Source organism: Lissotriton vulgaris, chromosome 4_1 (assembly GCF_964263255.1).
Source record: "Lissotriton vulgaris chromosome 4_1, aLisVul1.2, whole genome shotgun sequence".
NCBI classification, from domain to species: domain Eukaryota; kingdom Metazoa; phylum Chordata; class Amphibia; order Caudata; family Salamandridae; genus Lissotriton; species Lissotriton vulgaris.
This window is the reverse complement of record NC_141691.1, coordinates 1,400,606,891-1,400,622,681: the sequence shown is the minus strand read 5'-3', so window position 1 is coordinate 1,400,622,681 and position 15,791 is coordinate 1,400,606,891. Positions and strand designations below refer to the sequence as shown.

At 50.9% G+C, this 15,791-nt stretch overlaps 1 protein-coding gene across 1 annotated transcript in view; it reads left to right on the top strand.

The window, feature by feature from the left end:
• Nucleotides 1-15,791, top strand: part of OSBPL1A (oxysterol binding protein like 1A) — a 2,145,795-nt gene that overhangs the window by 1,493,936 nt on the left and 636,068 nt on the right. Inside the window, exon 18 of the mRNA XM_086965647.1 lies at nucleotides 6,141-6,216. Coding sequence (XP_086821773.1) covers nucleotides 6,141-6,216 — 76 coding nt within the window. The remainder of the gene's footprint in view (nucleotides 1-6,140; nucleotides 6,217-15,791) is intronic.

The following is a 15,791-nucleotide window of genomic DNA, read 5'->3' as shown; positions in this document are numbered from 1 at the left end:
CGTCCCCTGTGTTTCTGGCTGCCAAGGGTACATACTTTATCTGTTATGATCGTGCATACACATGGTTGCCCGCTGACTTCATGGGCTCATGTTTCATTGCAAATTTGTTGCCTCCGACGTTCACTGTAGATGCCGATTATCACAAGACTAGAGTTGTACGAGGCGTAATTAGCGAAGAGGATACTGCCGGTCAAGAGGCAGGAGACTTTTTCAAGGGTTTCCTCCCGTTTTGGGGACCTATGGTCAATAGTAGGAACCTAAGACAGTTGACTCGAGTGGTAGAATCGACAGCTAATATTACTGCCAGTGCCCTTGGTAATATCACCACTGAACTTCAGGCGGAGAGACTTATGACGTTACAAAACCGTATGGTTTTAGATGTCATCTTAGCAGATCGAGGTGGGGTATGTAAGGTGATCCATTCGAGCTGCTGCATTTTCATTCCAGATAATGCTCCTACTGTCTATCAAGCCATCTCGAGGTTGCATAAGATCTCCGAATCCATACACGTGGATGTAGGGGATTGGACGCTACTTGGATGGTTTTGGGGCCTGATGTCGACTTGGGGTTGGAAGATTCTGATGATCATCGGAGTCGTTGTAGTGTTCCTGTTCACGTGTTGCCTTTGTGTGCAGTGTGGTCCTGCCTTATGTGGCCTCTGTGCTACAACGTGTATGAGACAACCATCTGTTACCAAGGGGACTCGGTTGGACAGAGCTATGCTACAGCAACATCTCGATGGTCTGATGAATATCGAATATGATTCCGACTAGTGCTTGCCTACATGAGGGCAAAAGGAGCGTCTGAGGTTCCGTGACAATTGTAAGTGGTGTTTTCGACTCGCACGAATATGGTCGAGTCGGGTATCTATGAACCGCAAATGACGAGTTTAGTAAGTGTGCGCAGTTTCGCTGTGCTAGCTTAAACCGTTCGTTTGTTATGTGGGTTTTTCATCTGTACCCACTGGTTCCATCTTAGATACGGCATCCATTTCTGTCTCTTGCCCTCAAGTAGCCAGCGAAACGGACGATGTCGCTTCGCGACCCTGGGACTCCCAAGATATTTGCGGAAGACACATGTTCTTTGTAAGTGTCTTTATTACGAGGGGGTTGCTACTGTAAGGCAGATGGCGCCGCTCGAGGCTCATCTTGCCGCACGGCCTTATTGTCTCAGCCGTGCATCTCATTAGGCACGTCCCTTTGATGCCTGTATCTCGTGTTTCCCGATACCTCCCCTTTTACACCCTTTCCGATCTCCCCACTGTCTCCGTCTTCCTCTGCACCTGTCTTTGTTCCTATTTCGATCTGTTTTACTGCTGATTGGAATTCACTAATAGTGGGAAGATGGTTTTTACAGTTGGGAACCGCCAAATGTTTCCGCACTTATGTTCCGGACCTCATGTGTTTCAAAGTGACCAAAGCGACCCCTCTGGGGGATAATGATGGGAACCGGGTTGTAAACTTTTGTGTTCAATGTTATCCTATGGGTAAAAACTGTATAAAAGGAGCGATCCACAGAACCAATTTGAAGCAGTCTCCCCAAGTTGCACGTGGTGTACTTGTCGTGATCTCTGTGTTCCCTGCAGCAAATAAAACCTTGAATCTTTGACGTCCAAGGAAGTGTCCCGTGTCTCTGTGATTCGTACGCCGGAGCAGGTTACCCACGAAGGTTTCAGGTGTTGTGCCCTGGCACCGCTGGGTCTTAAAGAACCCAGTCCTTCACCCTCTGGCACCTGCCAGCTGGCGGCTGAAAGATCAAGCAGCCCCTGAGCTTTGCTGGGAGGACGCCGATGTCGCAGAAGCCACCGAGGCTACAGCATCTCCCCTCTCCTGCAGACTAGTCGAACGGTCAGGTCGTCTGGTGTCCAAGGCCGGGCCCACCCTTTGCCATGAGGAGGAGCGCCTGCGCCTCCGTGACGGCGAGCCGCCTGCTTCCTGCGAAGGGGTCACGTCATCCAAGCCCAGGAGATCCTTTGCCACTTGGAAAGAACGAATCTGCGCCAATCTGTTCTCCCACCGAAAAATGATGCGGAACGGGTGGCCCCATGAGTAGGAAATGCCACGCGCCCGAAGGAAGGCAGTCACCGGGCGGAACTCCCGCCTTTTCTGGAGGGTCGAAGCCACCAGGTCCTGGTAAAGCTGCGGCCTGTGCTCCCGGAATTGCAGTGAAGTGATGGTCCGTGCCTTCCGTAAAATGCGTTCTTTCAGTTGGAAATCATGGACACAAACTAGTATGTCCGGAGGTGGCCCCCCTCTCCTCGGCAGCCCAACTCCATGCACCCTGTCCATTCTGATTTCCTGGACGTCATCGTCGCCCAGCACCTGCAGGAAGAGGGCCTGGACATAGCCCCTGAGATCCCCCGCTTCTCCGTCCCATGGTACCGCACGAATGCGGATGTTGTTCCTGCGGGAACGGTTCTCCAGGTCTTCCGTATGGGATTGGAGGTCCAGATTTTGCTCCGTTAACCGGATAATGTCCTGCTGTAACTGGTGCACATCGTTCACCATGCTCAGATCGTGATCTTCCAGGGTAGCCACCCGCTCCCCGATACCGTCCACATCCCTCCGCACCTCTCAGAGGTCCGATGCAAGTTGGGAGCGTAGCTCCGAGATGTCTTCCTTGATGGAGGCGAAGAGCTCCGTCATGAAGGCCTTAGTCGCTGGGGCCTCATCACCCGACTTCTTGGGCGACGCGCTGGGTCCCGGGGACGCCGGGTGTTGAGTAGATTTCGCCGCGCCATCTTTCCCTGGCTTTCCCTTGTTACGGGATGCGTTCGACATCGTGGCGCTTCTCGCGGGGCGCTGCGTCCCCCTAGCTTCAGGTGAAGACTCCGGTACTCCAACAATCCGCTACCTTCCGCCGTTGCCCAGTGTAGGTACGTCACACAGTCTGCGCTATAGATCCCTCTGCAGTGGGTCTCCCTGGGCGGGCCCAACGCCGCTCCGCACACTCTCTCCTGTAGTCACAATGGGGGAGCACGGCAGTCCCCACAGCAGGCCCCCCAGAGGCCAGACGACCACGACTGCCGCGACAATACAAGTTAGGGGCGGCTGGTAAGAGTTCCCGTATTCACTTTCTCCGCACTGCCCTCGGGCAGCGATGGAAGCGCTAGCCCCTCCACTCCAGTAGGCCTCACTCCGTTGCTGCCACCCTGCAGCCTCCAATCCTGTTCTGGGCCCTCAGCAGTCGGTAAGGCCCAAAAAAACGGTAGAGCTCTTCTTTCGACTCTTCTCGACCGCCTCCGGCACCCCCCGCAGCAGCGCAGCCAGACCAGGCCAGCCGCAACGCGAGGACGGGGATCCCAGGCCCGTGGGCCTCAAAGCCGCCACTCCCCTCCGAGGCCGATCACTGGTGCACCCCACGGTGTAGCTGTGTCAGTTCGTGGGCCTCAGACTCTTAGAATGCACCCCCCTGCGTGGCAGCGCAACTCCGCCAACCCTGAATGTCAATGGGTGGCCTGTGAGGGGTCCACGAGTGCCGTACAGCCGCCCTCGGCCTAGCAGGGCAAAGCAGAGCGAATGGGGAGAGTTCACGCGGCCAAAGAGTCCTCTCTGCCCCCAGTGCCGGTCTGGGAGCGCCCCTCCCGCATGTCCGGTAAGCCTCACTCAGCCCCAGCGACCCTGCGCTGTCCCAGGTAGCACGGTCCCACCAGCAATCGGCCGGCCGAGGCACACAGTTCCTGGCCCTCTCGGGGCACCTCCCAGCACCTGCTCCAAGCACTTTCCCCAGTCTTGTACTCCGGGGCGTGGGACCCGGCCTGCCGCCCCCGGGGTGCCTCGATACCAACACCGCCGCCGCCGGGTCCGGGAACCTTGCTGGTTCCTATTTCACCCCCACGAGGTTCACTGCCGCTAGGGAGGGAGACCCCCGAAACCCCAGTCAAGCCAGAGCAGCCCAGGAAAGGGGAGGGGGGGTCCAGCGCCGTCCTTTCTCTGGACCTCGCCGGTCTGCTCCGCCGGAGTGCACCCAGCTGCCGCGGCTCCCGACTCCGGCGGCGTCCCACCGCTCCAGCACCCCACACGCTGGTCAGTCAGGCAGAAGAGTCGGCGCCTCGAGCCTCAGAACCGCCTCCGTCTCTCCGCAGGGCCCGTGCTGAGCGGCCGCGTCTGAGCTCCGGAAGTCCAGCCTCCCCAGAACGCCAGGCCGGGGATCGCAGGGCCGCACAGCGTCACAGCTCCCACGGGACCTCAAAGCTCGCCGCTATCTTCGCTGGTCAAGGCTTAGCAGGGCTCGGCGCCGGAGGGACTTAAAAGACGTCTCACTCCGTCGCCATCTTGGCCACGCCCCATCAGTTATATACTTTTATTAAGCTTCACGGTTCAGGCTCTGGCCAACAGGAATAGACTAAGAATAAGTATTTGAAAAAAAGTGCATGCTAAACTGGAAATTCAGATCAAATCAAAATGTTTTTATTTGGACAGTAAAAACCATTACAAATTGTAATTAAAAGATAAAATGGCACAGTTCTATTGCCTTAAATATAAAAAATTAAATATTTGCTTTCAAACCAATACCTATGTTTACCCAATGTAATGTTTTCAGTTTATTTTCTCCTATTGTATTAACATTTTGAAATTAATTATTTAAAAAGGATTGTCTCCATGCAAACTTTGAATTAATGCATGCTAACACGTCTGAATTTTCAGATGGCTAAATGTGGCTCCTAGTAATCTTTTACGACAAGGCAATTTCATAATGTATGTAGTATTGTTGCTTTTTTGTAGCGGCAAAGTCTGTACTTGCTGTTAGCAGTTGCTTCCATCCAAGGAGGATTTAAATCAAAAGAAGGAAGGCCCCCGAAGCTATATAGAATGAATTTGTATTTTAAGCATACTGAGAGATTGCTACATAAGTTGGGTTATTGCTACATAAGTAGGGTTGCCATTATTTGCAACATTGCTGTTAATAATCATCCATGTACGTGATCTATTGCATAAATCGATTTATCCCGAAGTAAAGAAGCTTTTTTTAGCAATTTATCGCTTGTAAGCATTTAAACTTCGTAGCTATACCCACAAATCATGTACTAGATTTTCGAAATTAATAAGAAACTATTGTTCTCTCTTTTTAAAGACAGTGAAAAAATACTTCGAGAGGGATGTAATTTATGATTGTGACTTCAATCACCGTTCTTAATCACCTTTGCAAGATAAAATCTATTTCCTCTAAAGGCTTTTATTAAGAAAATGTGAGGGCCAAGTGAAGGCTTCTTTCAATTGTCAGAAAGGAAGGACAGAATACCTAGAAATCTTTTTAGTTTTTTATACTTCCCATCTGTAAATAATTAAAATGGATTCCCTAAGGCACACGTTTTAATTTTGGAGGAAAGGAGCATAGGATGGGATAACCGATGTGCGGTATCTACTGTGTATTGGACCCTTGTCCATTGAGCTAATTCTTTGGGCTTTAATGTGCAGATCTCTGAGTGGTTCAGCTGGCACCATGCAACATTCCAACTCCATAAAGAACCATTTCTAATGTATTGCTTATGTATTATTAATGTCCAACAGAGGTGGTACAAACATGGCATGGCTCTTTATGTATCAGTGCATTTCCCTGTAGACACAGAATGGGGAAACCCTTTGATACATCAGGCACCAACAATATTGTAACCTTGTTTTCCAAGCCTGTTTCATAACACAGCATAATAGCACCAGCATGGTGGGGAAACAAATCCGATAAAATGTATTGATTCCCATACACTTGAGCATTTTGGGTGCTTTAACAAATTATTATTATCTGGTGTAATTTGTTTTGTGGATTGCATTATAAGGTTTATACAGTAACTGATGGTATACACAAGCCATAAGCTGTGTCTCTTGCTCTGTATCATGACTGTCGAAAAGTAAAGTTAGAAATTCAAGTAAAATGTAAACACAGAAGGATTGGCGAAGAAGAGTGAAGTAGTGCTAGAGCATCATGGCCACACCTGGATTTTAGTTTCAGCAGTCCAGCATTATATTTGATTTTTATTAGTGACGTTGTACGGCACTTTTTATTTTTTGTATTGCAGTTGACTTGAAGCAGAAGTAAAGTGCTACTATGTTTGCATGATCTTTGATAATGAAGGTGTTAGATTTGTTAACAGGAAAGTAATATGCAATTAAGAAAACTAAATATTCAATTTTTTTCTTTCCTAGAACAAGTTTGCCCTCACCGATGTTTTCCAGAAATGATTTCAGTATTTGGAGCATCTTAAGAAAGTGTATTGGAATGGTAAGTAGATGATACAGCTGCAATCTAACTATTTAATAAAGTCACCATACACTGAATTTCCAGCTCAAACTGTCACGTCCTAGTGTGCTTATGAAAACCTGGGCACATCTGATAGAGACTGCTAGCCGCAGATTCCTTAACGTAAAATTATCCCCAGGCGTGGGACTGGATCCGGAAAATTTTCTTTGCCACAGCAAAGACGTGAGTCAGCGAGGTCACATAAGCCCCACCCTGGCGCACTGAAGTAAGTTTTCTCTGTTCTGCGTGCAACATGGTTCCGGATTGTGTCCCGGCCTGTTTTCAGGCCCTGTTCTCACGCTCAGGAACGGTGTGTGAATGCCTTCGGGCTTCAAGACGTGTACTTCTTGTGCACGTCAGATGTCGGCCACGGACCCTCGCCCTGTCTGTATGTGGTGTTTGGGCGAGCACCATGACTCTACGGATTGCGACGCTTGTAAGCACCTCAAACCGAAGTCCTGGCGGGAGCGCCGGATGAAATTGCTGTTGGCCCGCTTGTCCAGGTCGGCATTGTCCCAGCGTTCGTTCCCTACCTCCGAATCCTGGAGCCGCTAATTCCGACGTGGCATCGCCCTGCGCCTTGGCCCCAAGGGCATCGCTCGCCATTTGGTAGGTCCTGCAGCTTGTCTCCGAGGCCTTGTCCTCATTCAGCAGAGGGCGCAGGTTCCCCTCGGGACGTGCGCCCTCCCCTGTCGCCAACCAACCTGCCGTTTCCTGGCATCAGGGCGACTAGGGCCCAAATGAAAGCCTACGCAGCGGCTCTGCAGGCTTCTTTGGCCCCTCCTCCACCTCCACCTCCTAAAACTTCTGCGGATCCCTTGCCTCACACGAGGCCTTCTGCGGGGTCGCCGACTGGTTCGGCTTGAGGTTGTAGGAGAGTGGTGTCATTGGGGCGTGGTCCTGCGGGGCTCTCCTCTTCGACCCACGGTGTCCCTGCCTATCCGTAAATCCCTACGGGGCTCCTTGTGGTATCGCAGAAGATCGCCGGGACTGGGGGCTCGTCCCCGAGTCCCCCACGGTCCTCTGTGCAGGCGGCTGCCTCGCCAGAGGCCGAGCCTGCACCTTTTAGGCGCTGAAAGCTTTCCTTCTTAGCCGAACCAGCTCCGACCCTGTCCCATTTTCCTAGGGAGCACGTGGTGGTGGAGGCCGACTCAGAGCCGAATATGTTCTCTCCGGACTGCCGGACTCCACAGCCCTGTGCTGGCGTCCGTTCCTTGACTCGTCTCTAGAGGTTCCTTCCTCTCCGGAGGTTTGTCAGCTTCTGGTCTCTTCTCCGTAGACAGGACGCCAGTCGTTGCTTTTTCAACGGCGTTTTCTAGGTAGGGCTCCTCGCCGTCCCCGCGGCCTCCACTTTTGGACACGCTTTTCCGCAGCTCGCGGTTGGTTGGTCCTCCGCCTTTCCTGGGGGCCCGTCAGGTTCCCTACTCATCTGTGGTTCCACCACTATTCAGGGGCTGGCCGTTTATTCCTCCAGCTGGACTTGGGGACGGATGACTTAGTTTACAGCCGTCGCCCACGGAGGAATTGCTTTCTCCCACGAGGCGCCCTACGGAGGCCCTTTGTTCGGGCTATATACACGGCCGCTGGCATTTTGTGAATGGGTGACCCCGTCACCCCATTCCCTATGGATCATCTTTTGGAAGTTCTCCACCAGGGGTCTGGTGGACGGGAGCTGCTTCTTCCATTCGAAGCTCCGCTCCACAACTCTCTCCTGGAGGCTTGGGGGCGTCCTGCCACGGGTGATCCGGTGCCTCAGCCGCTCCTACACGCCACCGTCCTGCTCCGCATGACCCGGTCTGCTTTTATTCCACCCTTCTACTCAGGGCCCTCTTCTGCAGACTTCTTTTCTGTCCTTGCCTGTGTTGTTGGTTCCTCTGTCACGGGAGGCCCGGTGGTTGGATTCATGGGGGCGTAACATCTTCGCATCCTCCAGTGCTGCTTTGCGAGCGCTCAGCACACCTCCAGCTTGTGGGATTCTGTGGAGTCCCTTCTGTCTCACGTCTCCCACGACGGTGCCTGCGCTCATCTACAGCACCATGTGTTGGGTGGTCGTGAGTTGGCCGAGTTTATTCTCCGTGCAGCCTTGGATAATGCTGATGCTCTCGGCTGTGCTATGGCCAGTTCTGTGTCTCCGTTGCCTTGCTTGGTTGCGGGATGGTGTTTTTCCTGAGAATATTAGGGAGCATCTGGTTGACCTACCCTTTGATGGGGTTCTTTTGTTTAACACCCACGCGGACTCCGCCATTCAAAGTCTCCTTGCTGGGCTCCGTCCAGCTCCACCTCCGTAAGCTTGGCTTGTTGATCCTCTGGGGCTTGGTGGGAGGCGTTATCCCACCTTCTTCCTGGAGTCTGGTGTTTTGAGTGGCCCGTCTGTATGTTCTGTGTGGTTTGACGTGCCTTGGGAGTCCCTAGGTTGGCCCTCTCTCCTGTTGGCTGCTGGTTCAGCCCTTTTGGCAATTGTGTATTTTTTCACTGATTGATATGCTGTCTATGGTTCTAACCACAGGTCCTTATGTACTTGTTCTCTGCTGCTGGATTTTTTCCCTAAGAGTGTTTCCCATGTTTTCTTTGGGACGTGTCTTAATCTATGTGGGGTACTTGTACCTATTGTATAGCTCTGTCTTGTGCTGGGAGGGTGTGGACTCCCCTTGCGGGTTTCTCGCCTTTCCTGGCGTTACTGTATACCACTGGTGCAGTTTCTTTGGTCTTGTCTGGGCGTTGCTTGCGCTGCTCCAGGTTCTATCCTTTTCAATATCCGCTGCATCGCTGGACCGGCTTTGGCATGCCGCCTGCGGCGTTGTGCTGTGGTGTTTCCGCCCTTTTTATTGTCCGGCCTGGTCCTCTGTCTGGTGTTCCAGGGGGGATTGGATTCCCTGCCTTTCTCCTGTATTGTGGACGGCCTTGTCTGCCCTAGGTAATTATCCTCCTCTCTTCTGGCTGGTCCCACTTCTTTAGTGGGTCGGCGGTTTTGCCTGGAACAGCCTACCTTTTGGGGTTGTTCTGGAGTTCCCTGACCTTTGCCTTCGTCTTGCGCTCAGCTTGGTTTGAGTCCTCGGCTTCATGGTACTTGCCAGCTGCCGGCTGTGCACGCCTGCTTTTTTAGTCCACAGCTGGGGGCCTTGGCTTGTGCCCTTGCCTTTTGTTCTGCCGGAGCCTTGCGAAACTGCATCTGTCTTCTCTCGCCTGCCTTTCTTGACTGTGGAACCGTTCCTACCTTGCCCACTGACTTGAGGCTTAGGCCTGTTCAGCTGTCCCCTTCACTTGTGTGTTCTCCTGTTGAGGGCCTTGCCCCATTTCTACATCTTCCCCTTATAGTTTGGGGTAACTCTTTCTTCCTCTGTACTCTTCTGCCGTTGTCTTTCCCGGGGCTTTCTGGTGGAGGTTCCTGGTACCTTGGATGGACTGGAGATGTCCTGGCCTCCCCTCGTCCTTGCTTACTTCTGCTTGGGTGGGGCTTGGCCGCCCTTCTTGTCCCCATGACACATTCCCTGCAGGGGCCCTGTGTTCTTCCTAACTGGGGAGGCTCTCTGCAGGCCCTCCTCCCCTCTGGGTATGGCTAGGGTATCTATTCTGGTTAAGGAATCCGTGGCTAGTAGTCTCTATCAGATGTACAAGTTACTTACCTTCGGTAACAATGTATCTGGTAGAGACGATTCTAGCCGCAGATTCCTTCACGACCTGCCCTCCTCCCCGTTCTGCGAGGGCCTTCAGCTTGGTTTTCTGCACTCGCCTCCCTCCGGGTGGCTTGTCTCCTGCGAGTGTCCTCTTCACTTCCTCCCTGACAGGATGCATCATTCTGTTTAATTGTTCTACCCCTTGCTAGAACAAGGTCGGTTTGTTCCTGTGTACTTTTGCATCCCTACACCCTGATTTATTTTTTCCGGTGTGGGGGTCTACTTTTACTCTTCTTCCCTTTTAATTGCTTGGGTTTTCTGACTCCTCTGCAGTTCTCTTAGTTGGGATCTTTTGGCTATACCTCAGCCTTTAGCTCCTTTCAGGGGATACAGCCTTCTTTGATGGTGTTGTCTTGGGGTAATTTGCCGTTTCTCATCTGTTCCGGACTTGTTGCCCTTCACTGTTGTGGATTGTGATTGCAGACTCTTCGTCTGCTAGGATGTTCCTCACATGTTTTTCTGCCTCCAGGGAGGATGTCACCTTATCTTGAAAGGTTGCTCCTCAGAGCGGTGCTCTGCTCTTTCCCTGCTATGGCTTTCAGTACCTTAGTGCCTAGCACTTTTCCAAATGGTGCTGTTCCTCTCCTTTTGTCTACTCCCTTTTCTATATACACTGCTTTTTGGCACACGGTTCCAATACTCTCAACAGTTTTGTTTGTGATTGCTTCGCTTTGTGGCACAGAAAAGTTCTCCGAAGAAAACGGATGTCAGCGCGCAGGGTGGGGCTTATGTGACCTCGCTGTCGTCACGCCTGCGGACGACGTTTGAGCGGAGTCACGTGGTACCGCCCCCGGCGCACAGAGTTGCTGTGGGAAAGTAAATTTTCCGTATCCAGTCTCACTCCTGGGGATAAATCTACATTAAGGAATCTGTGACTAGAATCGTCTCAACCTGATACATCGTTACCGAAGGTAAGTAACTTGTTCTTTTATTTAGTACCCCTGTTTGATTTGAAAATAGTTTTTAGTATATTTTTTCTGTTCTACCTTGGAAAGGGTGATTTGAGAAGCTGCTATAAAGCATTTTTGTTTCTAAAGTAAGGCTAAGTTAACATTGGGTTGGGGAGGGAATAAAGCCTGTAGATATTAATCATTGCAAAATGGGTTCTGCCTATTTAGTATGCCCGTATTAATTGCTTTTTTAGATTACCCGGTTATGGACTTTTTACTGTGGGTGAAGCTCACTACGTGTGTTTCATCCACTGTAATCACACAGTAACGGACTGTTTGTCCTTACCGCCAATGTCCGCCTTTTAAAATAAGAACGCTGCGATGCAGCTAGGGTAAGGGGCACCTGGCTGGTGACACATCAACACTTGTACACCCGTGTGTGCGGGCTGCACATGTGAAACTACCTTTGTGCACAGCGCTGTGACTGCGCACAGGTAGCCTGGCGCAGTGGGAACTCTGCATGGTTAGATATTAGTGGGCACTCAAAGGTAAAGTTATTATGGTTTAATGTTTTGCCTGTAGTGACACTATTTTACACATGGGAGAAATCTGCTTTGGAGTGCATTTTCACTCCTCTTAGGCCTACAAACTTCCACAAGGTATGAAACTGAGATAAAAAGTTGGCGCCAAGTTCAAATACGCAGATACCAAGATTATACATGTACACCTTTTGGGTTGTCCAGGATTTTTATATTTCCTTGGCTCAGCTCAGGATCAGAGCCAAGGCATTTTGTCACCCTACTGGTTCAAGTTAATTACTCTGCTCCCCAGCGGAGGGAACAAAACCTACCCTCTCAAAAGGAGTAATTAACAGTGATGCCCTCATCTCTTGAGCAGGAAGGGCAGGGAAGAAAATCTGCATCTGTTAATTAGCTATCACACTGTATTAGTGCAAGGGCAGCTTAGGCCCACTGAACAAAGGAGGAAGCCCAGAACACTGGAGCCAACACAGGAGGGGGGGGCTCCTTTTTTAAATTTGTGTTGGAAATGCCCTGATAGTGTTGTCAGTGAGGAGCGGAGTTGATTCTCCCAGATTAGATATGACGAGTGACCTCTGGACGGGCTCATCTTGAACTACCCTATCATGCTATGGAGGAGCCTTGATTCTATCCCCAGGGTGGGCAAGGGCCTTGGGGGGAGAGGGGTGGCGCAAGATTTCAACAATTATTTTCCAGGGAGGGTCGTGCGTGGGGTCCCTCCCCAGAATCTGTGTTGACCTGGAACCCCCATGCGGCATGAAGAGTCGGGGAGGCCTGGGCCCGCAGCAAAGGGTGAGTACCATTGCAACCCCTGTTCCCCCCACCCACCCACATGGGGTTGGTGGGCTCGCTTCTGCTCCCCAGGCCTGTGTCTTGGAGGAGCGGGGCAGCCTCCAGAAAAGCCACACCCTATCTGTAAGCAGCGGGAAAGGAAAACACAACTGCCTTCCGTAACAGCAACAATGAGGGCTGGCCAGGCTCAGGCAGCCGAGAGTGGGTTCCCCAGTCTGAGAAAAGCAACACCCTGTCTGCATGGAACGGATAGGGAAAACACCGCTGCCGGCTCCAGTACCAACAACAAGGAGAATTGGCCGGAGGATAGCTGGCTGGCACAACCAAGATTGGGCTTCCCTTGCTGCATGCAGCTTTGGAGCCTTGTCTGGGATGTTACAGGTGGGACTAGACACTCATGCTCTTAAAAAACAAAAGGAAAAGTGGCTCACCCGAACAGTGGGAGAGCCGCTCATAATATATTCACTACTCCTCCAGGTGGAGGTCCCCATAATGCTCATTTAGATATATTTCTTGCCTTGTATGGGCCCCAAGATGGCAAGGACACTACCAATGTTAAAAAAGAAATTGCAGGAGGCTCCAGGAGTGCAGCAGTTCCCCCTCCTCCCCACAAAGTCTTTTAAAAAGTGACCCTATGTTTCTGGGGTGCTAAAATGTATGGCACCCCACTAATTTTTTTAAGCTTTTCCTCTACAGTAGGGAGTACAGCAGACTCTAGGGGCTGGTTGTATGTTTGCATTGTATGTGGCCTAAAAGTATATAAACAACGACACTGACAATGTTATGTTAATTTTAAATGCTTTATTAACTCTTTATGCTGACAGTGATTGTTGAACAATTTTGAAATGCTGTATTGACAGTAATTATTGCATTTGCATATGACTAATGAATTTTTGCATTTACACATTACATGATGCGGTTTTTAACATGTGGTTTGGTGGTCTATTAATATGGTGATCCTTTTAAAAAGTCAATAGGCTTGCTTATAGCGCTACAGTGGGGTGCTTTGCTCCTAGTGAGGGGAAGTTGTGGACCTATTTCTTGCTCAGGCCTCACATCCTGCACAACTTGTAACCCAAATTGCTACCATAAAGTACTTATCTATTTTAATTGGGGTGAATGATGAGAAAGGCACCATTGAGTTGCCCAGGCGTCGTTCTTTTGCAAATTATTATTTTTGTTGTTTACCGAACAACGCTATTCTGAAACTCTTTTCTTGCATTTTCTCCTCACTTCTCTGGAATGTCAATATTGTCAAACATTTGTAGCAACAGATATGCTATATGCTTCTTTATCAACCCCTTCAATGCCATAACGGCATGGTTCCATCATGCGCCAACGTGCTTGTGTGCAGAGGATGGACCATTCTGTCCTCTGCACACGAGCACCAAATCCCTTTGTTGTAAACAGCGAGGGATTTATTTTTTCTTTTTGAACTTCAGGAGCTGGGGAAGAGCTTCCCCAACCTTTTTCAATGTAATGACGAGTGCACGCATGGTGTGCCGACGTCATTACATTGAAAATGAAAGTGAAATGAGCCGATATGTTTGTTTTACTTTCACTGCCTACATGCTTGCGGGGCTATCTCAGCCCCAGAGTACGTAGGCAGACAGGAGTGGTTTAATTGGAAAGGGGATAATTGCAACTTTCCAATCGTACCCTTCCCTAGTTGATCCCTGCTAGGAGATCACCGAAGGAGGGCTATCCCCAAGTAGGTATCCACCCACTAAAAGCCAGTGAGGGGGCAGCGCCCACTACTTTGATCATAATCAGTCGTCCTACCCCCACAAGGAGGAAAATGGTGGCAGTATCCCCACAATCTGTGGCCCCGGGGGGCAGAAAGCACACTGGACACCATGGGTTATTTTCTTTTAAATACTTAGGGGGTGGGGGCTGTCCTAATTAGGCATTATAATCCTCCCACCCCTACCAAAAATTGCCACAGTTTTTTTCCTCCCCTGGGTGCAGATGGGGCAGTAGCCCCCGATGTACTCTCTTGGGGGGGGGGGGGCAGAAAACCCACTAGGCACTAAGGATTATTGCTTTTTTTATTTTATGAAGAACGGTGTGGGCTGCCCACAATGCTCATGTGAATGCCCCCACCCCAACACAAAAGGGACAGTCTTTCTGCCCCCCGCCCCTTGGGAGGAAGATGGGTGTTTTTTCTTTTTAAAAGAGGGCTGGGGCTGAAACCCAACACCCCAGACCCTAAAAAGTATTCCCGGGGGGAGAGGGCTGCCCAGAATGGGAAAACCGATGCCCCCAACCCTCCCAAAAAAATGCGCAGTCTTTATGCCCCCTCCTCCCCCCGGGGGCATATGGGGTAATAGCCCCTGATGGTAGAAAGCACATTAGGCACCAGGGACTATTTTCTTTTCTTCGTGTAGGGTTGGGGTCTGTCCAGAATAGGCACAGTTTTTCCGAACCCCACGGGTGCATATCGATATTGGGGCAGAAAACCCACTAGGCACCAGGGGCTTGTGTTTCCTTGTGCAGGGGAGGGACTGCCCTGAAATGGCATGCCAACACCCCCCCCAGAAAAATGTGCATAACCATCTGTCCCCTCCTGGGACAGATGGTTATTACACCCGACCTGTAACCCCCGCACCTGTTGGGGCAGAAAACCCACTAGGCACCAGGGATAGGTGTAGGAAGGTGGATATCTGACTATGGTTACCCCCAACTTTTTGCCTGGTGTTTTGCTGGTTTTTCGACTTAGTTGACCCGGGACCCTGCTATTCAGGGCCCCAGGCCTACTGCTCTCTCTGTACAATGGATTCCATGTACCTTAGGTACATATCTAATTGGATACTGAGTCACCTTATCAGTCCCTGTACAGTATACCTTAGGTATCCAGGGCATAGGTGTACCCAGGGCCTACCAGGGGCTGCAGCATGTATTATGCCACCCCTGGCTTGCCATCCAAATCTGACACAACTGGCTGCACGACAGCTGGGGCAAGGTGGTGCAATCACCCTTTTGCTTTAGATATAGTATACCTATATCTAACCCTAAAATGGACACATGTATTCCTATCAGTCACTCCTATGGCAGGCCTTAACAATCCTGAAGGCAGAGTGCTTGGAATTATGTGAGATGGTGCTCTGGCATGAGCTGAGCCCCTTTGCAGCTTGCGGAACGAAGTCCTAATAGCTGTTCCATGATAACGCATACCATATACTCTTAAGTGCATTATAATCCTCGCGGTTATTTGCCAACTTTGGTATCGCTTTATCAAAACATGTCGAGTAAGGTGTCATACGAATTGGAATACCAACCCCTCGCCAATTCTGGCAACGGGGTTAGCATTCCACCCTTCTAGAGGGACACGACATGTATGTAACTGAGAACCCCGGTTAAAGCTAACTCGAGCCTCAGCATCACAAAATGGATGCTGCCACCACAGACACAAGTCTGACCTCCTGCTGCTGGGAGTCCTTTCAGCGAGGAGAGCTTGGACAAAGGGTTTCCTGTCAGGGGCGGTGCTAGCACCATCCCAGACAGGGTTTTGTGTATCCCAGGTAGGCAGGGCTGAGAGGAAGGTGACTGCAAGTGGCACCCCGGTGCTCACTGTGCATATGCCGGCTTGAACGAGTTCCAGGGGCACACCAGCCCCTGAGCTGGGGAAAGTCCGGACAGGGGAGAGGGGTGTAACCACCCCC